This window comes from Tyto alba, unplaced genomic scaffold, assembly GCF_018691265.1.
Source record: "Tyto alba isolate M040663 unplaced genomic scaffold, T.alba_DEE_v4.0 Super-Scaffold_11, whole genome shotgun sequence".
Classification (NCBI taxonomy): domain Eukaryota; kingdom Metazoa; phylum Chordata; class Aves; order Strigiformes; family Tytonidae; genus Tyto; species Tyto alba.
The window spans coordinates 792297-819028 of NW_024881273.1; the positions used below are offsets into that span (position 1 = coordinate 792297).

At 54.7% G+C, this 26732-nt stretch overlaps 1 protein-coding gene across 2 annotated transcripts; it reads right to left on the bottom strand.

The window, feature by feature from the left end:
• Positions 1–1843: 1843 nt before the first annotated feature.
• On the bottom strand, positions 1844–23488 carry LOC122152766 (translation initiation factor IF-2-like). Of its 2 annotated transcripts, none has more exons than XM_042787000.1 (2): positions 22498–23488; positions 1844–3091 (listed from the first exon to the last, which is right to left on the bottom strand). In XM_042787000.1, exons 1-2 carry the CDS (start codon positions 23122–23124, stop codon positions 2738–2740), a joined length of 981 nt encoding a protein of 326 aa, XP_042642934.1. In that variant the 5' UTR covers positions 23125–23488; the 3' UTR covers positions 1844–2737. The 2 variants fall into 2 exon arrangements, with proteins under 2 accessions (XP_042642934.1, XP_042642935.1); XM_042787001.1 differs by lacking the exon at positions 1844–3091 and adding an exon at positions 17090–18091.
• Between the last annotated feature and the right edge of the window lie 3244 nt (positions 23489–26732).

A 26732-nucleotide genomic window follows, 5' to 3' on the forward strand; every position in this document is an offset into this window, starting at 1 on the left:
ATCTGACAGTCAGAAATCAGCCCTGTGTTGCCTGAGTAGGGCGTGCTTTGGGTACGGGGCGGCTGTTGCAGTGATGCTTGACCACTACGGCTCCAGGTACACAAACCCATACACTGACTGGGCAAACACCACCGTGGGCAATTTATCCATACATTTTAGGATTTATAAACCTTAGTGCTGCATGTTCAGTTTTCTAGGTAGTTTCTCTTATTGCTGCTCTGGAAATCCATTCCAATTAGATACCAATATTCGGGCTTCCAACCTGAGCAGCGGGGTGCGGCGCAGAGAGGTGACACTGAGTGGTCCCTGCAGGTGCAGTCTTATAAGCACGGCTCACCTCCACCGGCATTTTATAATAATCATACTTCTTATGAAGCTCTGGTTTCAGTGCCTTCAAATTAGATCTCAGCACTTTAAAGAAAAAAATAAGGAAAAAAGGTAAAGGGCAGAAAAATCAATGGGCTCCCAGCGCAAACCCCAGTCCCCCCTTGCCTGCACGGCTGCCCGCGCTGCCCTTTCCTCGAGCGCCGCGGGCACGGGCTTGGCTGGGCACCAGCACCCACCGCGGCGCGGGGCTGGGGACCGCGGGGGTGCGCCAGGCCCCGGCCCACGGCAGCCTCTGGGGGCTCCGGGGGGAGGAACGCCGGCGCTGAGGGGCCGAGCGCACGCCCGGGGTTCACTCCTCGCTTCCAAATCGCTGCGTTTGCAGGGGGGGCACCAGCCCCGCCGCCCCCCCGCTCCTGCGCAGTGCTGCTGTGGCAGGGGGGGCGGGGGGGGCAGGTTTGGCCCTTCTGCAGCGCAGCAGGGGGGAGCACCCACTGCAGCAGCACCCACTGCAGCAGCACCCACTGCAGCAGCACCCACTGCGGCAGCACCCACTGCAGCAGCACCCACTGCGGCAGCACCCACTGCAGCAGCACCCACTGCAGCAGCACCCACTGCGGCAGCACCCACTGCAGTAGCACCCACTGCGGCAGCACCCACTGCGGCAGCACCCACTGCAGCAGCACCCACTGCGGCAGCACCCACTGCAGTAGCACCCACTGCGGCAGCACCCACTGCGGCAGCACCCACTGCAGTAACACCCACTGCAGCAGCACCCACTGCAGCAGCACCCACTGCGGCAGCACCCACTGCAGCAGCACCCACTGCAGCAGCACCCACTGCGGCAGCACCCACTGCAGCAGCACCCACTGCAGTAACACCCACTGCGCACAGGACCAGTCCCCCCACACCAGCGCCAGCAGCCGGGGGGGGCTCGCTGCAAACCACGCCTGCAGCTGGAGAGCTCAGGCACCTTAATTGTCTTGTTAAATATAAATGGGCTGGTGATTTCTTAAAACTGGAAGAGTGTGGAAAACCATTGCAAGGAGGATAATACCAGTGGTATTTAAAAATGAAAATCTGCTGTAGCCAATCATAGCAGCAGCAGCATTTGTCCTTTGGAGTCTGACTTTGATAGTCACTCATGGATGCTATAAACACAGAGGCTATGCTTGCAGCTAAGCAATAAAGTGACTGGTGCATTTCTTCTTACTTTATACACCACTGTATTGATTTTGTAGTTTATTTTTTCTTGGAGGAGAAACTAAGGTATTGCGATTTCATTTAGGTACTGCATTATAATTTCCCTGATGATTTTGTCAAATGTTCCTGAAGGAGAGAGAACACCTTCTCACAGTGAGCAGGATTCGAAGACACACAGCCGACTAATCCATACCTAATTGGATGAAATCGTTATGCACTTTCCCTCCTTTTGGAGGTTTTTTCAGAGTTCCTGGTTCCTTAGGGATCCTAAAAGCCACTGAAGAGGTTATTATAGTATGTCCTCAGGGATGTTTAATACCCTAGCCCTGTTCAGACATGCAAATAATCTAATTCAAAAGCTTCCTAATTAGCAAGCCAGCTACAGTTCTGGATAAGGGGAGAGAGAGAGAGAGATCTAAAAGGACTGTGCTTTTTCCTTTTATAGGCTGCTATTGTGCAAAAGGCAGCATAATGGATAAAAAGTAATTGTTCTGATTTTAATTGCAATCCACTATTTATAGTTTTGTTCTGTCATCTGAATAATGAGGGGATTTTGTTCATACAGCTTGCACTAAACACGCTGCAACTTAGTTTACACAGAATGCAGCATGCGCCTGGCATTTCCTCTTGGAAGCACAATCTTGCATAGCAGAGATGGTCCAAGTAAAAGATGTTAAGCTCGTTAATGAATTAGCCATTTAATTAACATAATTAGGGATAATTATTTTCTTTTAATCTATTGCCAATTTTAGGACAATTAAACTAAACAATGGCGATGCAGATCACAGAGGGTCCCGTGCAATCCTAGTGAATGTTCTTGCCCCAAATGGAACGGTATTAAGTATCAGGGATGCGAGGGTGGACGAGCACGAGGGCAGGCTCCTGGCTCAGCGCCGGGGTCCTGGTGCACAGACGGGACAGCCTGCGCCCCTGGCTCTGGGCCCTGCAGAGAGCTTCTCCTCCCGGGGTGGGCGGCAGTGGGACAGTCCCCCCCGAGTGCCAGCCTGCCTTACGCAGCGTGAGCTGCTGGGGCACACACCTTCCGCCAGCTCCTCTGCTTTCTGCTGTCGGAGGCTCTGCATCCAGGCTGGTGCTGCACTGGATTGTGTTGCAAAGTCCAGACAAAGATGAAGTTATAAAGACCTCGTCGGTCAGCTGGTATGGAAGCGCACAGATACCTGTATTCTGCATGAATGAAATGCCGTGAGAACTAACCGCAAGGCTGACGCCAAGCCGGTGTCTGTGTAGGGCTGCAACGGCCGCGGGGCAGGAGCATCACAAAGGCTGGAAGACCCCGGGCTGGTGGCTCTGCCCCGAGGGTCCCTCCTGTGCAGCGTGGGGGCAGGACCCCCCGCCCGGCACCGCTGCCGCACTGAATGCAGCCGCTGGCAGCGGGAGGACGAGAGTGGGGGAGCGGGAGAGAAGGGGGGTCTCCTGCGAAGAGACGGTGCTGAGCCCCAAGCAGCCCCGGGGGAGAGGTTGGCCCCGGCTTTGTGCTGCCCAGTGCCACCCCCCGGGTGGCCCAGCGGCTGCCCAGCACCCTGCGCAGCGCGGGGACTTCCTCCTGCCAAATAGAAATATTTGTTATGAGATAGAAAAGGATTCCTTTGGTGCTGGGGCCTTATTCTCCTAATAGAAAAAAACCAAACCAAACCAGGTGACACCCACCCGCCTCCCCCCTCACACGCCCCACCAAAAAATAAAATTGCTGGAAACAGTAATGTCTGAATAAATCTAATGAGCAAAAATCTACAGTTTTTTGTAATAGTGGACTGCATTAGGCAGCTTACATGTAGGTCTAACTACAAGATCTGTCTATAAGGTGCCTGGAGTTCAGTAGCTTCCATTTTCCTCTAATGCTTTCTCGGGAGCATTCCAAGTGCCCAAAAAAACAAAAGTTCTAAAAAAAAAAAAAAAAAGAAATCTTAAAGTCCGATCCTACCCCTCTGCTTGATAAACCTCAAGTGCCAGGGCTTATTAAAGCCTTCCTCTAACTGCAGGCGTCGGGGTGTGCAGCCAGAGGACCGAAAGGAGGGACACCATGTGCTACCGCGGCCACCCCAGCGGGAGAGGGGGAAGGAGCAGGGGACAGGATCGACTGCCCGAGCTCCAGCACCCGCAGGGACGCGCTCGGGGCACCGGCTGCCGACTCCCACATCCCCCTCGGGTGCCGCGCTCGGGCTCCCTGCGCGCCGCGGGACCCATCCTGCCCTCTCTGTCCCGGCCCCGCCAAGCGCCGTCTCTGCAGCAGCCCCCCAGCACGTGGCCCCGGGAGGGCGGGCAGCCCCAGCACCCCCCGTCCCCCCTTCCCCCGGCCCGCACCCCCGCACCCCGGGGTCTGCCCGCCTGTTTGCAGGCGGCCGTGCCGAGACGCCGTGATTTTTGGCCGAGCGCTGGGCTTTGCCAGGGCTGTCCCTCCAAGTGACGCGCACTCCGCTGCACGTGGCACTGCTACTCAGTTCATTATCCTATTAGATTCCCACACAGCACCTGCTCAATTGGAGCCTCGTGTGCTAGCAATTAATATGTTATGCCCTGATTAATTAGCAGGGTTAATTATGATTGCTGTTGCTTAAACCTATGTAGAGAGAGATGGCATCATGTTGCTGCGAGTTGCAGTGCTGAGGATGCACCCCTGGGAACTGGGACCGGCGCGTTTTCGCCGCAGGCCGGCCCCGTGGGACGCGCTCGCTTGTTCCTGCGGGACCGGGAGCGTGGCAGTCGTGTCCCCGCTTGCTCTGCCGAGCCCTCCCCTGAGGGGTGGCACCTCCCGGCCCCTCGGCACTGACAGCGAACCCAACCAGTTGATCCCGCAGGCACTGGAGGGACCGTGGCCTCCTGCGTGTTTGTCCTCATCTCATCCGGTGTAACCTTAAAGCGAGTTATTTACACAATAAGAGCGCAATCACCAGACGGGTGCCAACCCCATCCTCGACAGATAGGCTGGGCTCTCCCAGTGTTGGGAGGTTCTGGCCAGCCCCCGCCCCGGGGACCGGGGGGAGCTGACCCCGAGCCGCGCGGCCACGGGCCGGGGGCTCCGCAGGGGAATCTCTGGGCTCCGCAGCCACCAAAGCTGGTGAGAGCAGCAGGGCAGGCTCAAATCCGGCACGTGGCTGAGCATCACCAGTTTCCCGTTAAGCTTCTGATTTGTCTGTGTGTGAAATAGTGAGACTTGGGGCCTTTTTGGCAGTTGTGAGTGAGAGATGACCACCCTTCTCATTGACTTATCCTTTTGAAGCTATCATCACTCATTTCTCTTGGGAAGAGAATGTGAGGCACTGGTAAATAATATAGGGTTGTGTATTTCTTTATCTCCCATAGTGTGTTGTCTCCTACATGCTGTTCTGTTCTAACAACATCCATCAAGACAAATGCATACCTGAGAACAGCCTCCCTCAAACCTCAGAAATCTTTTTCTGAGGTCACAAACTATACAGAAAAGACAAAGAAGAAACAAGAAGGAAACTGCACAAACAATTAAACATTTTTTTTCTGGAGACATAGAGGATTCCCCTTGTCTGCACAAGGCAAGCACCAAAATAAGAATGCCACATCTCAAACACAAGGCAATCTATTATTCTCAGAGCAGTAACATGATACATTATCAGCCACCTTATCCTAGCAAAATGTATCATTACCTGCACTTTCTGCACTTTCCAGATCAATCCACTTTAAAAATGTAGTAATATAGAAGGGTATTAGGTACTAGAAAACTCATTATGAAAATGGCGCACTCAAATTCTTTAAAGGTGATATTTCATAAAATATACTATGCCTAGCTCTTGGCTCAATCATTCTTTTTAATAGCTCCATAGCAGCCAGAAAATAAAGTATTCATGAAGATTGAAGAAGATGATCCCATGAACTTCAATTTAATTGGTGCAAATTAAAACGATCCATCTTTTCACGCTGCCCGTCTATCTCCAATCATCAGTGCACCACACGTCCAGCACCCTGATTACAATTATCTTTTAATAGGAAAACTTGTCACTTTTTGTGTGATTTACATAAGCTTGCACAAACTTACTGGTATCATTTAGGGTTGGAATGTATGAATTTTTTTTTTTTTTCATTCAAGTCCCCTGGTATAGTTGGGGGGAGGAGGGGGGCCCAGAGGTGAGGTGAGCTCTTGGCAGGGGGCTCATTTACTGCACTTAAAGCCTGGACTTGTACAAGAAGAATGCCAGAAAGCAGCCTTCAATACATCTTCATTCACCAGACCTCCCCCCAAAGAAGTGCTAATGCAGCCAGATTTCATGGTGTCTTTGCAATGACCATTGCAATTACAATACAAAAACCTAGATGACATTTTGACTTTTAATTAGGAGGGAAATGATGCTGGTCCCTGCTGATGGCTCTCTCTCTCCCTCCAACTGCTCCTAGCACTCCCATCCTGAGAAGGTACCCTGCAGGGTTTAATAAGCCATCAAATCATAGTGGTGTGGGACGTATTCTCAAGAGTTCAAATAAAATTACCATAAATGTGTGTTTACTGTTCCCGGCCTAGTGTCTGGGATCTGGCTGAGGGCCCTCCAGCCAGGAGCAGCAAAAAGGACCCACAGTATTAATTATCGCTACTATCGTTATTACTGTTTTCTTAGTGATGGCCACAATCCAACAGCGAGGACATCGCAGAATGATTCATTGCCTGAAGCCATTTATGTATATATGTTTCAATTTTGTTTCCTTATCTTTGAAAGGCAAACGTCCTTATCGCAGATGGCTTCCATGCCTTAAGATGTTGCGAGATTTAGCTCTGTCTTCTGAGGCCGGGTTTTTCTATGCATTGAAATAATTAGCATTGTTTAGCTTTTGTCCGTGCGTTCCCTGATAGCATTAACCCTCAACAAGAGGCAGGCAACCCGCAGAACAGCAGCGGCAACCCGGGCACTCTGCGATCTTACCGAACCTGCTCGCGCCTCTGCCGAAGCACGTGCGGGGGTGGCTTTCAATAAGCACTAATTTCCACCCTCCCTTCTCCGCAGCAATGGAGAGCGGCTGAAAATGCCGTGCTGCAGAGCGCACCGAGGTCCCTGCAGAGGTTATCAGCGGGCGAGTATTAAACTTTTTTAGCACATCCACTGAAAAGCAATTTTGAGGACTCCTTTGCTGGTGGAGTTCAAATGAAACTCATGGCTGATCTCATTAAGCACTTGTCTCATTTTGGTGCATGAATATTAAATAGGGACGTGTGTGAGCCGGCCGTTGCAGAAAAGAACATTTTTCCTCTCTGCCGGCACCGCTGAGCTGCCGTCGTGGGGGTCTGGTCCTGCCTCCCGTGGCGGGGGGGAAGGGTCCCAAAAGGCAGACGGGCACCGTGCCCCGAGCTGTCGGCGGAGGAGGAGGGCGGACAGCGCGAGGGCCGTAGTCCTGGGACGAAGGGATTTTGGGAGGGTGCACCACGGCAGAGGACACCCCCCCGGGCCTTCCCCGTGCCAGGCCACCGGTGCCGAGGGGGACGCGGGGGCAGTTCGGGGAGGGGCGGCCATGGGGCGCTGGTGTGGGGGTGTAGCCCCGCTCCCTCCTGCCCGCACCCCGGGCCACCCCGCTGCCCGGCCAGCAGCCCCCCAGGGCCGGGCGCCCCTCCCGACCCGGCTCTCCCCATCAGTCTCTTGTCGCGGCAAACAACGCCGGTCGCTGTGACCCAAATAAACTCCAATCCACTTGATCTATCAGGGAAACGCGCGGCGCTGACCTGCCATAAATCCCCGGGGCGGCGGGAGAGGCGGCCCGTGCCTACTCCCTCCTCGCCCCGGCCCGCCGCCCACCTGCCGCGCTCCCCGGTAAGCAGGTAATCATGAGCTGCCACAGAAAGGTGACCCATTACCGTGATGGATTTGGTGTGAAAAACAAATGGACTGAGACCTGCGGATTGCTGTCCTTACTGCACCTTGGCCTTTTGTTCTGTCATATCAATATCCGCGCGGGGCCTCATTACACGCCGCTCCCGCGCCGTGCCGGGAGCGCGGGGTCAGCGCCACGCACCGCTGTGCCGGGGAGCCCCCCCCCGGGGCCACGCTGCCCGCCCCCCCGCCGGGCTCTGCCTGGGACCCCCCTCGGCCCCACGCCGGCGGGGGGGGACGGAGGGTCCCGCCGAGGGCAGGTGGCAGGGGGGTGCAGGACACTCCACCCGGGGAGCTCACCGCGCCGCACACGGAGCTGAGCTCTGTGCTGTTTGCTGAACGTGGAAGACAAGAAGTTAAAAAAAGGGAAGCGTTTTTGCGCCATGTGCCAATCCAGTAATGCAAACAATTCAATAACACGTCAGCGATATATTTAAGTGCTGCTGAGCAGACTTGCTCTTTCCTCTCGTGGTGAGGCTCGGTCTCACCACCGCCTGCCGCACGAGCTGCCGGAGCTGCACCGTGCCCCGACCATGGCAGAACCCAACCGCCCCGGCCACGCTGGGGCCAGAGGAGCCCGAGGGCTGGCCGGGGAGCCTGAGGTGTGGGGATGCCTGCCATCACCACGGGGAGGAGGAGGAAGAGGAGGAGGAGGAGGAGGAGGAGGAGGAGGAGGAGGAGGAGGAGGAGGGAGAGCCGGCAGAGCTGACCTTGAGGCTGCCTGAGACTGACCCTGAAGCAGCGAGATTCTCCATTCTGTTCACAGGCACTGTCATCTCTCACCTTGCAGAGAGCGCTCTCCTTGCCCATTTATCATCACAAATGTTTCTATTTAGGCTTATTTGTTTGTACAGTTAAGCCCTGTTACATTTACACCAAGAAGAAGGACAAATTGTGATTTTATCCAGTGTTAGATCATATCACTCCTTGCTACAACATTCACAGCATTAATAAGGATAAAGGGAGACTTTGGAGAAATCCAATAATACAGCACATGTGATAACGGCCCAGCAAAAGTGCTCTGGGGAGGGAGTGCAATTCCACAGCGGAGACTCTGCCGCGGATGGTCCCTTTGTGCACACCTTGCATTGTCTCCCCAGGAAGGGCTTTCTGGGCTGGCTGAACACGGCTAACACAATTCCAGCAACAACGTCCTGCTCATTAACAAGCATTAGTCTGACCACTGGAATCCGTCATTTCCTGAGAAATCCCTTGCTTTTACACAAAGCACCGCAAGGTTCCCAGCTCTTCGCACCAGCACTCACCAGGTACAGAAATGGGCTTTTTTAATAAAGACAAAAGTGGTGGCAGAAATGTGCCAAAACAGTGGCAAGTCTGAGGAAACAGAGCACCCGAAGACAGAGAGCTGAACCCGGACAGCCGGATGCAAGTCCACCGCTGAGCTCATGCGAGCAGCTCTCAAGCAAGACCCGAGGGAGAGGCTGCTCCCCGGAGCCCTGGACCCCCCAGGAACCCCCCAGCACCCGCCGCTCCAGGCAGAGCGTTGCTCGGGCTGCTGTCACCTTGGTCCCGATGTGAAAAGCACCAGGAAGAACCTGTGCAGCCGCGTGAGCTGGTCCGCAGCAGGAACAGCTTTGCTAGCACCCTCGTGCTCCCGGCTGTCCAGCGGCCCCCAGCGCGCTGCCCCAGCAGGCCTGGGCCAGGAGCAGCACGTATTCGGCACCGCACGCACACCAGCCCAAACTCCTGTAAATGCTCCATCTGATGGAGAAGTTCTCTCGGGGACTGGCGTCTCTTTCCAGCGGAAAGCCCACAGTGGATCTAAAAAACCCCTTCCCTAATCCCGTGCTGCCCAGGCTCATGTCCGGCTCGGGGAGCCGCCGGGGCCGTGCTGTGGGCTCCCCCCTGCCCCCCCCAGCAAAACGCGTGTCAGCAGCGCCGGGCAGGGGGTGGCAGTGCCGGGCAGGGGGTGGCGGTGCCGGGCAGGGGGTGGCAGGGGGTGGCGGTGCCGGGCAGGGGGTGACAGGGGGTGGCGGTGATGGGCAGGGGGTGGCAGGGGGTGGCGGTGCCGGGCAGGGGGTGGCAGTGCCGGGCAGGGGGTGACAGTGCCGGGCAGGGGGTGGCGGTGCCAGGCAGGAGGTGGCGGTGCTGGGCAGGGGGTGACAGGGGGTGGCGGTGCCGGGCAGGGGGTGGCAGGGGGTGGCAGTGCCGGGCAGGGGGTGACAGTGCCGGGCAGGGGGTGGCGGTGCCAGGCAGGGGGTGGCAGGGGGTGGCAGTGCCGGGCAGGGGGTGGCAGGGGGTGGCAGTGCCGGGCAGGGGGTGGCGGTGCCGGGCAGGGGGTGGCAGGGGGTGGCAGTGCCGGGCAGGGGGTGGCAGGGGGTGGCAGTGCCGGGCAGGGGGTGGCGGTGCCGGGCAGGGGGTGGCAGGGGGTGGCAGTGCCGGGCAGGGGGTGACAGTGCCGGGCAGGGAGTGGCGGTGCCAGGCAGGGGGTGGCGGTGCCGGGCAGGGGGTGGCAGGGGGTGGCAGTGCCGGGCAGGGGGTGGCAGGGGGTGGCAGTGCCGGGCAGGGGGTGGCAGTGCCGGGCAGGGGGTGGCAGTGCCGGGCAGGGGGTGGCAGGGGGTGGCAGTGCCGGGCAGGGGGTGGCAGGGGGTGGCAGTGCCGGGCAGGGGGTGGCGGTGCTGGGCAGAGGGTGGCGGTGCCGGGCAGGGGGTGACAGGGGGTGGCGGTGCCGGGCAGGGGGTGGCAGTGCCGGGCAGGGGGTGACAGTGCCGGGCAGGGGGTGGCGGTGCCAGGCAGGAGGTGGCGGTGCTGGGCAGGGGGTGACAGGGGGTGGCGGTGCCGGGCAGGGGGTGACAGGGGGTGGCAGTGCCGGGCAGGGGGTGGCAGTGCCGGGCAGGGGGTGACAGTGCCGGGCAGGGGGTGGCGGTGCCAGGCAGGAGGTGGCGGTGCTGGGCAGGGGGTGACAGGGGGTGGCGGTGCCGGGCAGGGGGTGACAGGGGGTGGCGGTGCCGGGCAGAGGGTGGCAGTGCCGGGCAGGGGGTGGCGGTGCTGGGCAGGGGGTGACAGGGGGTGGCAGTGCCGGGCAGGGGGTGGCGGTGCTGGGCAGGGGGTGGCGGTGCCGGGAGGGGGGTGGCAGTGCTGGGGTCCCCTCTGCAGGTGGCTGTGCCGGAGCACGCCACTCCAGCTGTGCCTGCTAGCTCTGGCCTGGGAGTTCCTGCCTCAAACCAATCATCATTTATGTTATCCTTACAGACGAGGGCACAGACCTTCAATCATTCTTCCTAGTTAGACACAATCATCAGCCAGATTTGTCTTGTTTAGCTGAAATACATACACAGTAACTACACTGCCCTGAAGATTGTCAGCGGATGTTTTGCTAATGCTGCATGCCGAGCCCTCTCGGTCCCTGTGTGGGTTTTTAAAGGGCCCGTTTTGGCTCCAAGTCCGCTCTCCTCCACGCCAGCACGCCTTCTAAGAACACGACTGCTGCTTCAGAGCAACTCCAGCCATTTCCAGGAGCAGAAGACTGTGCCAGCCCTCTGGCAGAGCGCGGGCCAAGCAGTCTTTGCTGGCACCGCTCGCAAAACGCTCGTTCCTTAATTAGGATTTCAAACTAGCACCCACGCTCCCTGCCCAGGGCGAGGGAGGCTCTGCAGATCACCCCGGGCCACGAGCACACGCGGAGGCTGAGCCCGTGGGCCAGCGCAGCGAGAGGGGCCGGGGCGCCCCACAGCCCTCCTGGCGCGGGGACGGGCTGGGGGACGCGGCCCGGCCCGAGGGACCCCGCTCGCCCGGTGGCAAGTCAGCGGGGGCTGCGCCGGCCACCCCTCGGCTACGGCCGGGAGCTGCTTGCCAGGGGCTCTTGCTCCTTTCACCCGTTCTCAGCCCCCTCGGCTCCCGACGGCGAGAGGTTCGCCCCGAGCCGGCCCCTGCGGGCCCCCGTCCCGCCAGCCGGCCGCCAGCCCTCCTTCTCCATGCACATATATTTCCTATATTTTTTATGATCAGCTAAAGATTTCTTTTGCATCTGCCAAGGAACTATTTTCACAAATAAGTATGTAAATCCTCTGTAAATGTATGCTAATTAGTTATTTTAATTACAATGTAAATAAGTAATTACTGAATAATTTTAAAGTATTTACATGGGGGTTATGTGATTTAAAAGCTAACTTGTTGGAAGTATAAAAACTATAAATTTTACAGTAATTATATCACAATTTATACACTGTGGCCAAATACAATTTCCATGTGCTTCGTAAGAGATAAATAAATACGTAATTCCCCAGTAATTACTGCACAATAACAAAACTATTGCATGTTTATTTTTTCCCTGTTAAGTGAAAAATGCCCATACACTAGAACAAATCCAAGTTGAGATTTTTCACGAGGATAACGAACATTCATCGGATCCCAAGGAAGTTCCGAGGGAGGAGAAGAAAGGAAAATCCTGAAGGAGGTTTCTAAAGAGGGGAGAAGTACAAAAGGAGGAAAAACGACTCGGGGGAGACCCGGGGCAAAGGCGTTTGCCGGCAGGCTCGCCCCTTGCCGGGGCCGCCGGGGGCCCGCGGTGCCGGCAGCCCCGGCTCTGCCAGATGATCCTGCCGGCGCTGGTGGGCTGGTGCTGAGCCAAGGCTGGCACCCACCCTGCCCCGCCACCGCCACCTCTCCCGGCTGCTGCTGCCTGCAAACGCTGACGCGGGAGCGCAGCTCGGCAGGAAATTGGCAATCAAAAGGTGAGTATATAAACAGTTAAATTATATTTCCTGTGGGGTATTTTTTTATTAATTTCATTGCAATAATATGTTAAACACCAGCACTGTGAAAATTAGTGTTAATGAACATTAAATGTGTTGGACAATTTAAATGGTGTGTATATATCACCTCTCTTATTATTGGGATTGGCCTGGTGGTAATATCCTTTTATCGATCCTCTGCCTTTCTCCTTGCCTCTGTCCCTGTGGAAGTGGTCATGAAGGACACTGTAAGCACACAGCTATCAGAGACATAATCTTTTAGCACTTTAATAACACAGTGAGCAGCCATCACCTACCAGCCCTTAATAACTGTCTCCGTCAGCTCTTTAGAATTTGCAGATTACAGAGTCCTTCTAAATCTTCCCTGAAAAGGCCAGGCGCGTTAACGAGCCTACCTGGGCCCGGCCGCCGCGTCCTCGCGTCCTCTCGCTCCTCCCTCGCCCCGGGCAGGCTCTCCGCACGCCGCCTCCTCCCCAAAATAGCTATTGCACAGCCTATTTAGAGCCAGGAAGATACAGGGATCTATATATAGATTTTGCATTCCAGCTTGCGGGGCTCTGCTTTGTGCCCATGCGTGCAGCTCGCCTCTAGGATCTGCCGTTAATGAGGTTTGCGCCGTAATACAGATTTAGAAGAGCAGGTGTGGGCGGGGGGTTGGCTACCGTGGGCTCATTAAGGCCGAAGACGGATTTCTCTGTAGCACGCGTGCACGTGAGCGGTGCTTGGAAACTCTGCAACGCTGGGGCGAAGGCTGCCCGGCCGGCCCGGCCCCCGCGCCCTGCACGGTGCCCGACACTCGCACCCGCGTGGCCACATAACCTGTATTTTTTGAAGCAGTGCAAAAGCAGAGCCTCACCCGGTGCTCAGAGGGCTCATTCTCAGTGCCTCTGTAGCTGGACAATTATTTTCTTCCCAGCCAGCAGGCAACGGGCGGCCCTGGATTACGTAAACCCGGCACTGAAAGCAGAATTATGGATTTCCTCATCGGCTTTTTCCCGATGCTCAGCGATATAATGCCGGTGCTTTACAAACGCAAATTAAACTCTCCTGCACAATATCGCTACACAGTGACGTGCTAATATTATCCCCATTGGGGAACCGAGATATTTTTATGCCTCTGCACTCATCTTACATCTAAGTTTTGCTAATAACTAGATTTGTGCAGTTGCACAGCTTTAAAAGAACAGGTTAAGGGGAAAATTGATATGTATTCAGTAACTCTGAGTACCTGGATTAAGATGCTTTTTTTCCTCCCGGCACACTTAGCATTTCTATAGCCTTGCACATGTTCCAAGCATGGGCCCCACTTGATTGCATTCCTGGTGGGATTATATTGCTATTCCAAAGGATTTTTAAAAATTAATGTTAAAATGGCTGTGATATCTGTGGGATGTGAGCATGCCTACATACACCAAAATCTCTCCACAGCTGGAATTAGTTTAATTGCAAAATTCACTCGAGTATGAGCAAAGACAGAGCTTCAAAGCAAAGTACTTTCACTAAACTATGGCAGATTTTCAGAGAATTTGTAAAATGTCCTTTCTGAGGACGGGGTGAGACAATTTCAAGTCTTTGGTCTGGAGCATAAAAGAGCTCAGTTTTTGTGAGTAAGTGGTTATAAAAATTGTTAACATAACAGCGTATCTTTGCTCCAAGCCTGTCCTCAGATATGAAATTCCTAAAATTATCTATATGGCTCTCGGTGCCTTATCTACTTGTTCATGGCTCTATAAAGAACTTATGTGGGGGCGAAGCTTCAGCAAAATCCTGCCCAGGAAAGGGCAACCGGCCCGCTGTCCGCAGGGGCAGTGCTCTGCAGCGACCGCCTGGCAGCTCAGGCAGCGGTTTTAATTGTATTTTTTTCTAAATTTCTGCTTTATAAAGAATTCAATTTGTTTTATTGTTTAAGATTCATATCCAACACTGCAGAGTAAATTTAATACAGAGTGGTTACACTTTAAAGTGTTTTAGTTAATAAAATCCATAAAAATAAATAGGAAAATCAATGCTTTTGTTAATATTCTGTCATTTTTACACATTTTAAAATTCATAACAGCTCTAAAAGCACACCACAAGTGTAGTGGGCTCTGGATTGGTAAACAGCTGAAGATGCTGAGCAGACAAAAATATTCATCAGAAGTTAGGTTAGAAAGTTGAAGCCTCTGAGCTTCGAACCCGCCTGTGTCGCCCGTGCAGGCGGGGGGCCGGGGGCTCCGGCAGGCCCCTGGCCCCCGGCAGCGGGCAGGGCGGGGGGCTGGGATGGCCACGGCGCCCCGAAGCCCCTGGCCCGGAGGGACCGGCCCTCGCCCCGGCCGCTGGGTGCCGCGGGCCGGAGGCAGCAGCCCCGAGGCCACGGCGATGGGCTCGGCCGCCTCCGCCGCCGCGGTGCCCCGAGCCGGCGGGGCCGTGCCCCTGCCCGGGGTCTGGGCCCCGGCCCCGGCCCCTCTCGTTCAGCCGGCGGGTTTTGCCGCAGCGCGCTCCCGTCGTGTAATGGCTTCACCGGGCTGTGCCATGGGACGCGGCGCGGAGGCCCCGAGCTGCAATCTTATAACCCGGCCATAACGCTCAGATGGTCGTGATTACCGCGGGCCTCTGTCTTGGGCAAAAATTGGAGGTTTTGATGGCCTTAGCCTTGTTGTAGGTTTGCGGTTTGACTTTTCTTCTGTCCACACAGGGGGAAAAAATACTCTATCAGAATAACCTGGGGACAGTTAAAAGTGAATAAACTAAAAAATTTCAAACTTGGCTTGTGGAAATCTACCCTCTACATGGTTAAGATTCCCCCTCTAGAAAAATAACCATGTGAATTCAAGCAATTAAAGAGGTAAATATCCTCCTGCAGTATGCAAACAAAAAGATCCACAATGAGACAGAAAGCTGAAGCAGGAAATCCCGTTTTCTTTGTGACTTTTAAAACCACACAGTGTTAACAGCCACATGGAAAATCTTTCTCATTAACACCTAGGGCTCAAGGGAAATGTTGTCGATGAACGCCTTATTGCATATAACCCCAAACCCTTTAGGACCTTGAGACGCTCAGACGAACTGGAGTAATGACCTGGAAATAGTCCTCTGGGCCTGCTGCAATAATGATGTGGCTGGCTGTATTTTTTTAATATGAGGAAAGAGATTAAAGAAAATAACAGCCCTGCTTGACTCGTTCATTATTACTGAGGTGAAGTGACCACTAAGAAATGATGACAGAAACCTTGCTCACCAGTCACCGGGACCCAAATGGGGCTGTGAAGGTTTCAGACACTGCCTGCCTGAAGGCAGCATAATAAATTCAGACATTATCTGATATGGATGTATCATAATGAAAAATAAATTTGCAAAACAGTCTGATATGAGTTAATCCATAAAGTATTTTATTACTTCATTTTCTTACATTGAATCCATCATGCATTTTTCTGGCAGCACATTTTTAATTACTTTTAATTTAAATATATGCACCCGCTGCTCAGATTGGTTTTGACACCGGTAAACTTAACAGCAAAGGAAGCGCAACCATTGCCTCCCGCTGTGCTTGCCCCGCAGAGCGCCCGGCTCCCTCCCCGCGCTGCCAGCCCGCTCCGGGCCCTCCGGAGCTCCTCGCCCAGCCGCCGGGCTCCCGCGCGCTTCCTCGGGGCCGCTCCCTCCGCCAGCGGCACCCGGACCCCGGGAGCTCCGGCACCGCGGCCCCGGCGCTGGGCGAGGGCTGAGGGGCACTAACAGCCCCACTCGGCGCATTCACGACTACCGATGCAAAAATGACCATTAAGGAATGATGACAGAGACCCTGCTCATTTGTGGCTGGGACAAAGCGCAGCTGCCCGGGGCTGCCTAATGAAATCTGAAACCATCACATTTATTTGTCATATGGGTGTAACACATTTGCTGAGCACTCTAATAAATGTAATAATCCAAATATTCCTCCAGTTCTTTTAGAAGAAATACATTTATTGCCTGTGAAGGCTCCTAATAACATTTCTTAATCGTTTCCCCGCCTGCCACTCTCCCTCGCCGTGCTGGGAGAGGGTGGTCGCCACCAAGAGTTGAAGCCCCAACTCTCCTCTGGAGTCAGCAGCGGGGCTGAGCGGCCAGGGGCTCCTGGGCGGCACTAGCCACTGACACGAGGCTGTGGCTCTTGCCACGTACATTGCTCGGAAATAAACCCTGAGCTGTTCCGTGCCTTGTGAATCCAGCAGGATTCATATTTTGTCCCAGTGTGTGTTGCCCATGGCGGTCACTGGGGAACAGGACCCCTGACAGCCCCTGAGGGAGGTGGGAGCCCATCGTGGCTCCTGGGCTCACCGATGCCACCGACAGCCACGAGTGCCACCACCCACGGGGGTCTCTGCTCTGCCGTCCTGGCTGCCCGTGGGACACCACCCATGGCAGGGGCTGCACGGTGCTCCAGCAGTGCCGTGCCATGCTGTGCCGTGCCATGCCATGCTGTGCCGTGCCATGCCATGCTGTGCCATGCCATGCCATGCTGTGCTGTGCCATGCCATACTGTGCTGTGCCATGCTGTGCCATGCCATGCTGTGCTGTGCCATGCCATGCTGTGCCATGCCATGCCATACTGTTCTGTGCCATGCTGTGCCATGCCATGCCATGCCATGCTGTGCCATGCCATGCTGTGCCATGCCATGCCATGCTGTGCTGTGCCGTGCTGTGCCATGACATGCCATGCTGTGCTGTGCCATGCTGTGCCGTGCCATGCTGTGCTGTGCTGTGCCATGCTGTGCCATGCCATGCCGTGCCATGCTGTGCCATGCTGTGCCATGCCATGCCATGCTGTGCTGTGCCGTGCTGTGCCATGCTGTGCCATGCCATGCCATGCTGTGCTGTGCCGTGCTGTGCCATGCTGTGCCATGCCATGCCATGCCATGCTGTGCTGTGCTGTGCCATGCTGTGCCATGCCATGCCATGCTGTGCTGTGCCGTGCTGTGCTGTGCCATGCCATGCTGTGCTGTGCCATGCTGTGCCATGCCATGCCATGCTGTGCCATGCCGTGCCGTGCTGTGCCGTGCCGTGCCATGCTGTGCTGTGCCATGCTGTGCCATGCCATGCTGTGCCATGCTGCGCCGTGCCACACCATCTGCTCATCCTGACTGCGCCAAAGGCTGTGCCAGGCTCTGGCTCCCACCTGGCAGGAGCTGCGTCAGCCTGCCCGTCCCTCTTCCTCCCCGGGCTGATTAGCCGTGACCCGGCGCAGGGAGCACGCGCCACATCTGGCCCAGGCCCCTGTAAACAATTAAGCCGTGTTTCGTGCCAGCTGTTCGCTTACAGTTGCAGAATGGTGCTCCGAAGCTCTCCGGAGGGCCCTGAGCCAGGCTGCCGAGAGCTGCCGCAGGGACACGGGGCCGGGGCTGTCCCTGCGCCGGGCCCGCTGCCCCGGCGTGCCGCTGTGCCAGGCCCCTCCGCGCCCGGGCTCCCGGCGAGGTCCCCGGGGACGCGCGGCTGCACCCTGGAGCAGCTCCTTGTCCCGGCACGTCGTGCCTGACCCGGGGATCCGCGCGGGGCCCGGCTCCTCACACCCCCAGGTCCCCCCGAGCCCGGCGGGGCAGGGAGGCACCGGCCCAGCGGCTGAACGTCCCAGCGGGCACGGAGCTGGGCGGGAGGGCTCAGTGCCACGGGCTGCTCCCAGCACAGGCCTCTGAAACCGCCCCCACATCCGACTGCTTTCCATTTTGCTGCGTTCACAACTAAACAGGATTTTTTTCTTTAAAATTCATCTTGAAAGAGTCTTTCACAATTTAGAGACAGCTCTCGCATTTTTTTAAGCATGAAACTGTATAAAAAGTTTGTCAAAGATGAAACCCCATGGGGCTCCCAAGGGAGTGAGTGAGCAGCAAACACGTTCCCCAGCCTGGAAGTTGTTTTCCACGGGACAGCTTCCGTCCGGAAGCCGCGCGTCGCTCTGCGTGGCACCAGTTCGCTCTGGCACATCGGAGGTAGCTGAGCATCAGCTGCCAGCAAACGCGGGGATCTGTGAGCCAGAGAGGGGCCTTTGGTACCCATCTGCAAAATATGCCAGAATTCAAACATCTCCTACAGTCCCTTCCTATGACCGGAGGTTTTTCCCATACCTGCTCTGCCAGGGCTGGCAATGCTGGTAGAAGTGGGAGTTAGACCCTGGTGTTAGCAGAGTGTGAGCTAGCATTTCACACACCACCACGCCAAACAGAACTTTGATATGCTAAGCAAATATTGAACTTTATTGGTTTAATTTAATTAAAATTTATTAACCTTTTATTAAACATAAGCCCTCATTAAAATTCTCATTCCTGTCTCCTACAACAGCACAGCCATATTCTCATTTCCAAGCTCATTAAATATCACCCAAAGAGAACCTATTTCTTGAGCACTGATTGTTGATAAACTATAATATTAACCCAGGCGTGTCCCAGAGACTTTGGAAAGAAGACGAAATGAAATTCAAACACAAGCCCTGGCGCCGTTGTTTGGAAAGGAAACCTACAAGAGAAACGAAGGTCCAGGCTCAGCCCCCGCTGCGGCGCGGGGACACGTGCTTGTGCAGCCCGGCTCTGGGACGCCGACCAGAAGTGGCACCAGGTCCCGCCGCGCCGCGCGGGGCTCGGCGCCTGCGTGGGGGAGCTTCGCCTTCAGCTCGTCCCTGGCCGGCGGGTCCCGTGGCAGCGCCCGGCAGCGGGGCCGGCTCCCGCGGCGCTGGGCAAAGGCGCCAGGCAGGACGCCAGAGCCTCCGCGGGGCTGGGGAGCCGGACCCCGGCCCTGGGTCCCCGGCGTGGTGCCGCTTCCCGCAGGCGGCACCGACTCGGCGGTGACGGCGCCGGACCGGGGGAGCCCTGCTAACCTGAAACACTCAACGGGAAAGGCAGTTTGGGCAACCGGCGTCACGGCCCATGGGCGGGGGGCTGGCCAGCGGGCAAGGCGACCGGCCCAAGCGGGCTGAAGCGGGGGGCCGGGCGGCAGCCAGGGGCCGGGGGCCTCCACCGAGGCTGGAGGGGGCCAGACTGGCGAGCACGGGCTACACAATGCCTGGCAAAGGGAGCCTCTGCTGAGTTACTCATGGGTCAACATCCCCCCTGTCACACGGATATTGTTTTATTTGAGAATAAATGAAGCACAAAGCCTGACGCTCTCTGTGGCAGCTGTCGGGGTTAATCGTGGGGCCCACAGATCACTCCAGCCTGAGAACTAAAAAGTGGGGAAAGCCTCATCCAGGGCCTGTGCGCTTCCCGGCGCGCAGGTCAGCCACGGTTATCCTGGGCCACGGCCAGGTACAGCCCCATCCCCTGGCCAGCCTCTGGGCTGGCGTGACACCGCAGCCTCCCCGGGCCACCACAGAAGCACCCGCAGCTGCTGGGAGCAAGGATGGCCCTGCTGCAGGTGCCAGGAGGGAAACCCAGCTATTGTCCTTGGCTCTGCCGCTGCTCCCTGACGCCACCCGCTCCTCTGGCTCCTTCTCCAGGAGCACCCTCTCCCCACCAAGATGCACATGGTCCACCACGGCCAGTCACGCCTCGGGGCACCGTCACCACCTCTGCTCTCACACAAGAGCAGCTCAACGCTACTGCTGCTCCGGAGCAAGGCAGGGACACCACTACACCCCAGAGCAGAGCAGGACCGGCCCAGGAGCCCCCCGGCATCCCTCCTGGCTTGACCCCTCTTTGCTTGATTCGCGAAGACAGAGCCGTTCCTCTGCAAATGCTGGAAGCGGTACTCTGGCTGGAGAAGAAGCAGGGGAGTGCAGGTCAAATGGCTGGAGCCCTGATGAATATGGAGCAGTGCAGAGCAGGTAATTGATTTCAGGGAAGCGGGAACGGGGTGAGCCGTGACAGAGGTCGGTGGCACTGAGGGATCTGTCAGAAAGGGCAGCGCGGGAGAGCAACTGCAATGCTCGTAGGAGGGAGAGGGGTGACAGGTGCCCACAGAGACTGAGCTGCACAAGGACACAATAAAATGGGGGCTGTCCAGTGAGTTCCAGCTTGCTCAGCTCCCTCACCTCCAGCCTCAGCTGGAGCATCTCTAGTTGCAAGCATTTCCATGAAAAATTACAAGACTCCAGAAATTTGGGCAATATCACTGCGTTGTTTCGCGCCCTTTACAAAGCCAGGTCTTTTATTTCAGCACCTGAGGAAGGGTTTGGGAATGTTGTCCTCTGTGTTCCTAGAGCTTTGCTCCGTGTTGTCATGTGCTATTCAACTCAAGTCCCAGCCACAGAATGCCATGCGTGTGGTGGTGCCTCGGGCCTTCCCCAGCTCCCAACCCACTCCCTCCTTGATGCTGAATTTTCTGGTTTTCTAGTAATACAATGAGCAGGTCTTAAAATCCGTGCCTTCCACCGCCAGATTACACAACCACAGGGAAGAGGTGGCAGTTCTACCAGCACTGGAGAAGCTTGTGCTGCAGTCAACGCGCTGTTGAGTTTCCGAAGCAGCTCGTCGCCTGGCCGCCTGCTAACGCCTCCTGCCAGGCAGCCGTGTGGGTCTGGGACCTGCCCGGAAGGATGGTGCTGGCTTGGTGCACAGCTTGACCTTGCTTATCACAGACAAATTCATGTGCAATAGCTATAAAGAAAAGATATGTTAATTGTGCCACATAAAATCTGTGATTACTCTGGCTAACCTGTCAAGGCTGGGAAATATTGACTATTGTGGAAGGAGGCCATTTGCTGCCGCATCTGTGGAGCTGAGGCGCATACTGCGCGGCTCCTGGCCACGGGCAACGTTTGCAGCAGGAGGGAGGCCAGAGCTACGCACAGGAGCAGAGGCTGCACCGCCCCGGAGAAGGGGCATGCCTGCAGCACGTCCGGCGGGCTGAGGGGCATTTTTGAGACATTTTCCTCTCGCGAGCAGGACACACTCAGTCCTCAGTCAACAGCACGGATGTTGCTGTCATCTAGCAGCTTCCACAGACGGACACTCACTAGCCGTGAGAAGGGCCGAAGGGGTTTAGAGGAGGCCGTGGGACACCGGCGTGCCTGGTGCCCCCCGGCTCCGGAGCAGACGCAGTGCCAGCAGTCAGTAACCAGCCTTTCTGCTTGCAACTACAGCACGGGATGAGGCGGCCAGAGGCACATAAGGAACACTTCACTTGTTTGTTTTCAGGTTGGTCTAAATCTGACATCTCTTCCTAGATCCTGTAAAAGCTGCTCATGAGCTGCTAGGGACATATTTTAGGTATCTTCATCCTATCACAGTAGAATGACCCAAGCCTGGAAAAGATTTTTTTATTGATACAGCCTGGGTATGTGTATATCACTTGTGGCGTCATCCCACCCCTGTTAGTAAGATTAAAAGGCACTGCTTGCATGTGCCAAGCTTACCAAATCATTACCTGCTGTATATTAAGTGTTTAATTGCATAAAATGACATCATGTTTATCTCTGCAGCATTAGCATCTAGTCTGCAGTGTCAAAGCAGTAAACATGCATGATATCATCAGTCATTATGTGGACTTAAAATCAATTGCTCTCACTGCACCCTCTTGTACAGAGAGGAGCACAATACATTAATGAACTTGAGCAAGAACCTAAGTGACAAGATGAAACAGCATAAATAATATCACTTAAAATGTGTTATCTATAACAATGAAGTGTCTCAAATAATAGAATTATGGATTCCAAAGAGGAAAGCAAGTTATTGAAATTCACACCATGGGAGCATCAGTGTGTGCTCATCAACAAAATCACCTATAAATTAATCTGATTTAATGCTGGACGTAGGTTGCATAAGACACCAACATCACTAATCAGCTTTATTTTATAAATACATCCCATTATACAATCTATTTGCCTGCATAACTTGACTAAGCAAGAATTTAAGATGTGGGTCAAAAATTTTTCCTCTTGCCTTATGACAATTTCACTTAGGCCCATGTAAACAGTTCTCTTGGCAACTTATTAGTCCCATTATTTCAGAATTTTCTTCAACGAACCATTTTTTAGCTATCAAAACATTTAGTTCCAGCTGGCTTCAATGATACAGACTTCAGACCAACTGAATTCATGAGTTTAACAAGATTACATAGTCAAATAGCCATTCCTTACAGAGTTCATATTTCTAAATAAACTGTCAAGGTACAACCCAGAACAAAGTCTATTAGAAGAGGACACGCAGAGTCCATTGACTTTAACTGTATTGATTATGGATAATTATTTGGTCTCTACTGTCTTCTCACATTCTTACAAATTTTCTGTGGGAAGGCTTAAACTTCATTGTTTACTTCTCAAAACAAGGCAAAAGGACAAGGGCAAAAATACTTTCACCTCCCCTTAACCATCACGAAATCACCCCATGCCCCATGGCGGTACAAAAGTTCAGGCTATGGCGGAGTGAGAGCACTCATAGCTGGAGGTGGATTATTTACAAAATCAAAGCCAAGGCGGATGACATTCTGTCAGGGTAAACAAACCGTTCAACCACAGGACTATGAGTACTGACCAGAAAGAAAAGAAATATCTTGCGCGTAGTGTAGCGGGCACTTCCAGCTCCGCGGCTGTAAAGGTGGGAAAATCCAAGGCCCCGCCGAGGGTCCCCGGTGCAGCCAGAAGCGGGAAACGTCCCGCTCCTCGCCCCCCGCCCTCGCAGCCCACGCGGGGCAAGGGACCGGGACGCGCCGCGCCACGGCGGAGAGCGCGGCACCGCGGGCCGGGCGCTCCCCGTGCTGGCGAGGCAACGGGGCGCTGCTGTGCCCCCCCGGGAGCGGGTGCCCCCCCGGGACCCACCAGCCAGAGACCCGGCCCCTGGGTGAGGTTGGGGTCCCCGGGCCGGGGCCACCTCCTGCAGAGCCGCTGTGACGGGAGCCCCCCCAGCGCCGCTCCCGGGGCCACCCCACCCACACCGCGCTGGCCACGGGCAACCGTGGCCCCCGCCGTCCGGCCGAGCGGACGGGGACACCCCGGCACCCCCTTTGCGGGACTTCGCTGTCACCCCGCGCCGTCGCTTCACGCGTGGGGTGCTGCCCCGGGGCTCGCCCGCCCCTCCTGCCCCCCGCGGGGCCCGTGTCTGCCGGGCGCAGCCGTGGGTGTGGGCGGGCAGCCCACGGTGCCCCGTGTCCGGGGCCCCCATTCCTCCCGCCCCAGCACCCCGCGCAGCCCAGCGCCTCGCAGAGACCAGGGCTGGCGGGGAGCCCCGGGAGGACCCCCCGCCAGCCCCCCCCGAGCCGGGACGCCCCCTCCCCAGGGGTGTCTTCCCGGCTCCCAGCAAAATTTCCACGGACAACAGGAGCTCTGGAGGAAGCCGCGCAGCTGCGGCCACAGACGGAGCCGGCGTCGCTGGGGGCTGCCTCGGCCACGGACCCCCCCGGGCCGGGGGCGAGGGCCGGGCAGGTGGGTGCTGAGGGCACCCGAAGGGCCTCCCGGCACCCCCCGCCAGGTTTCCTGCAAGACCCTCTTCCTCCTCCTCGGCCAGGGCCTCCTCATCCTCGCAGCCCACGTCGCTCTCACCATTGGGGGTCACTGTTCCAACAAAAGCTGCGTCTCTGCTGCTTTCTCCTATTATTAAAAACAATATTTCTGCTACAGCTGTTTCCTGATTTGGCTGATATGTTAAGCTAGAATGAAAGGGTTTGTTGGGAATTTTTTTCTCATTTACAGCAACTTCCTTAACTTCACTTTGAATTTCCTCTAAACTCTGATGAAATACAGTTCATCTGCCACCAAAACCTGAACCGAAATGATGTGAAAAAGAACCCACGAAAGGCTTTTTATGAGATCTCATTCTCCCTGCACAGGCAGCCCTGATCAGGGACTGTAGGCAAGGAAATAATTTCTTTTAAATGAGTGTCTGGTTCCCTTTATATTTTTTGCTTTCGCTTCAGATTACAAGGGAAAAAACCCAAGGTGTCAATCAGCTTTAAAACAGTTGGGCTGATCTTATTTCTTCTACGTACTGTATTCAAGCCAAACATTCCCTGAATAGAAAAAGCATAGAAAACTCATAATAGCTAAATTGGTGCTTTTAAAGCCCAAATTTAACATGCTTCCTTGGGGACATTTTCCCAGCACAGAGGAAAACAAATATATGTGATTTAGTGTCTATTATAGAGGTTAAAATCTGCACCTATTCTTTCTTACACCCTGTCACAAGAAGAAAGCGAATTTCGGGTGGGAGAAGTATTGGGAGGCAGCATTGCACAGGCTGGCGGGGATACGCAGGGAGAGAGGAATTCTCTGCAACCGCAGAGCCCGGCACAGCCAGGTGATCCATTTCAAAAGTGACACCATTTCTGCGAGAAAACGGGGAAGATCTACAGCATCTTCCTTTTGAACTCAGTAGATAGTGGAAAGGAAGCTGTTTTTCTTTTCTTTGCATTTAATTTTTAAATCTAGGTGTTTGTTGGCTGGTAATAAAACTCCGTGCAGGAAAGCGAGCACGAAATGGACGCTCAGCTGGGCGGTGCGAGGACGGGAGCTACGGGACCAGGACTGGGACGTCCTCGCTCTGCTCTGCGGAGTGGAGTTTCAACATTTTTGGTCTTGGCAGTGCTTGGCACTGGCAGGCTTGCAGCCCTCGGTGGGGCAGCCCTGCAGGTTTGCTGTCATCACCTTTGCTATTTCGGTTGCTCCTGGGTCAGATTCAGAGGCCACCGCCTCCTCCTCCCCAGCTAGCGTGATCCTTGGTCCTGCACCAGTCAGTGCTTAATACCCCTTCACCTGCCTGCAATCAGCAATCAGGGTGGGGAGCTGTTAAAAGCCCTTCGGCCAGCTGGGGCCTGGCTGTGCTCCTAGTGTAGCTGAGGAAGAGGTGGATGGAGGAAGAGCAGCAGCGGTGGTCAGAGCTTCAGCTTCCCTGGGCTGGGATGATACCTGTGGACATCTCTGCCCGGCACGTCTGGAGTCCTGGGTGCGTTGCTTGTCTGTCTCTGGTGCTGGCTGTTAGTAGATTCCTCAAGAGAGGGCAAAAGAAGCAGGAAAAGGGTATAAAAATGATTAAAACAGTGTGTCCGACTGCAGCCCCTGGGCTCTTATCTGTAATTAGGGAGTAATACGTGAGCAAAGGGAGCGTGGGTAGCTTTCTGTTTTTTAATCTGCTTGCTTTCATTTTTCATATATTAATTCTTTCTTTTTATCTCTTGTGGTGTTTTTCTTTTCTCTGTGTCATCTGTCCCTTCATTAGCCTGTAAAGCTTGTCCTCAGCTCAGTTAGGGAAACTTCCTTCTTATTTCACCTTCTAATATTTCCACTATCTACCTCCAGGCAATCTCTCCTAGTACAGCAAATTGGAGAGGTACAATAGCTATTGTGAATGACTCCTTGCAGTCTACTCCTGCACTCCATATTTATTACTGGATTTACTTTATCTGCAGTGATGCACTGCTGCAGTAAGCCGCGTGCCCGAGCCCCGGGGGCTCGCGGCGCGGGGTCCGCAGGGATGCTGCGCCCCAGCAGGCACGGGCGGGCTGAGCCGAGCCCAGCCTCGGCCGGGAGCTTGAGCCTCTCCTGACCCCGGAAAGCTCTGCTCTGTGCAGCCTTGATGGAGCAACTGCTGGGGAAGACTTTTTTTTTTTTTTTTTTTAAATGCAGTGGAGGTTAAAATTACTTGTTGTGGTGTCCTGGAGCTTTGGCAAGGTCTGAATTGTGAGAACTCGCAGCACTCCTGTTTGCAGCAATCAGTTAATCCCTTCTTGGGTTTGCCCCTTCTTACAGAAAAACTGAATCTGGCAGGGAGAAGGAATTTAAAATCACTGTTAGCAGTTGCATAGGACCTAAAAGTTATAGTGAGCGGGATAAGAAGAGTGGTAGCTGCCTGATATTTGGAACTATAGCATTTATTTGGGGCAATAAATTGTTTCCTCTCCCTCATCAGTTGTGTTACAGGATCTGCGCGATGACCTGCCAAACCAGTCTCTCCTCATTTGTGACACTCCAGGCTGTGAGAGAAGCAGGCAAGCTGAGTAAAAGAGCCGGGCTTTAGGAGCTGGACTAAGCAATGAGCTGTGGAAGGGGAGCTCGGCTGGGAGCCCAGCGAGACACGGCACCGCAGAGCCATCAGCTCCCACGCAAACATGTACCATTACTTAAATTGCATTTCTTTGGATACGCTACAATGGGGAATTCAGATAAGTCCTCTCCACTGATTGAGAAATGCCTGTAACAATTCCAAGTACGTACATTTCTGTAGAAGCCTTTCTGGGTCAAAGGACCAGAGTGCAAATTAGGTTGCTGGATTGGCTGAGGGATATTTTTTTGTATTCACAAAAACATCACCAGCTTAATTTTTAAACTGTGTTCAGACTTGCGCATCCTGCCTACAATGATAGTATAGCTCGAGTACTTCAAACTAATTGTATTCCTTCCTTTCTGGCTTTGCTTTCATTCCCTTTATTTTATCTTTAATTTGATTTTAAATACTGTGAGATGACAGAGGAAAGGGTCTCCTTGAGCGGTGCACAGCATGCTAACTCTCCCATTTCAAATATACAGCATGCTTAGGAGCTTAACCAAACACAGCTCGCTTATTTGCAGCAGATCTAAACAGTTGTTTCTGAAACTGCAGCATGGATAAATGTTTAAATTCTCAACAAATATTAGTATAAATCTTCATAGTATAAATTAGAACCTAAATCCTTCAAAGCTGGGGGAGAAGTCAGGGCCCTCTAGTCAGACAGACTCATTGTTTCGTTAATCCCAGGAAATATCTGGTTACCAGTCCTTTCTTGGTGTATCTCAGTCTAT

Excerpts from the sequence above, each read along its gene's own strand:
- LOC122152766 (XM_042787000.1), bottom strand. The coding sequence starts at position 23,124 with ATGGGGGCCCCGGACACGGGGCACCGTGGGCTGCCCGCCCACACCCAC. Across the intron at positions 3,092-22,497 it reads AGATATTTCTTTTCTTTCTG|GAGGAAGTCCCCGCGCTGCG; the intron begins GTCAGTACTCAT and ends TCTATTTGGCAG.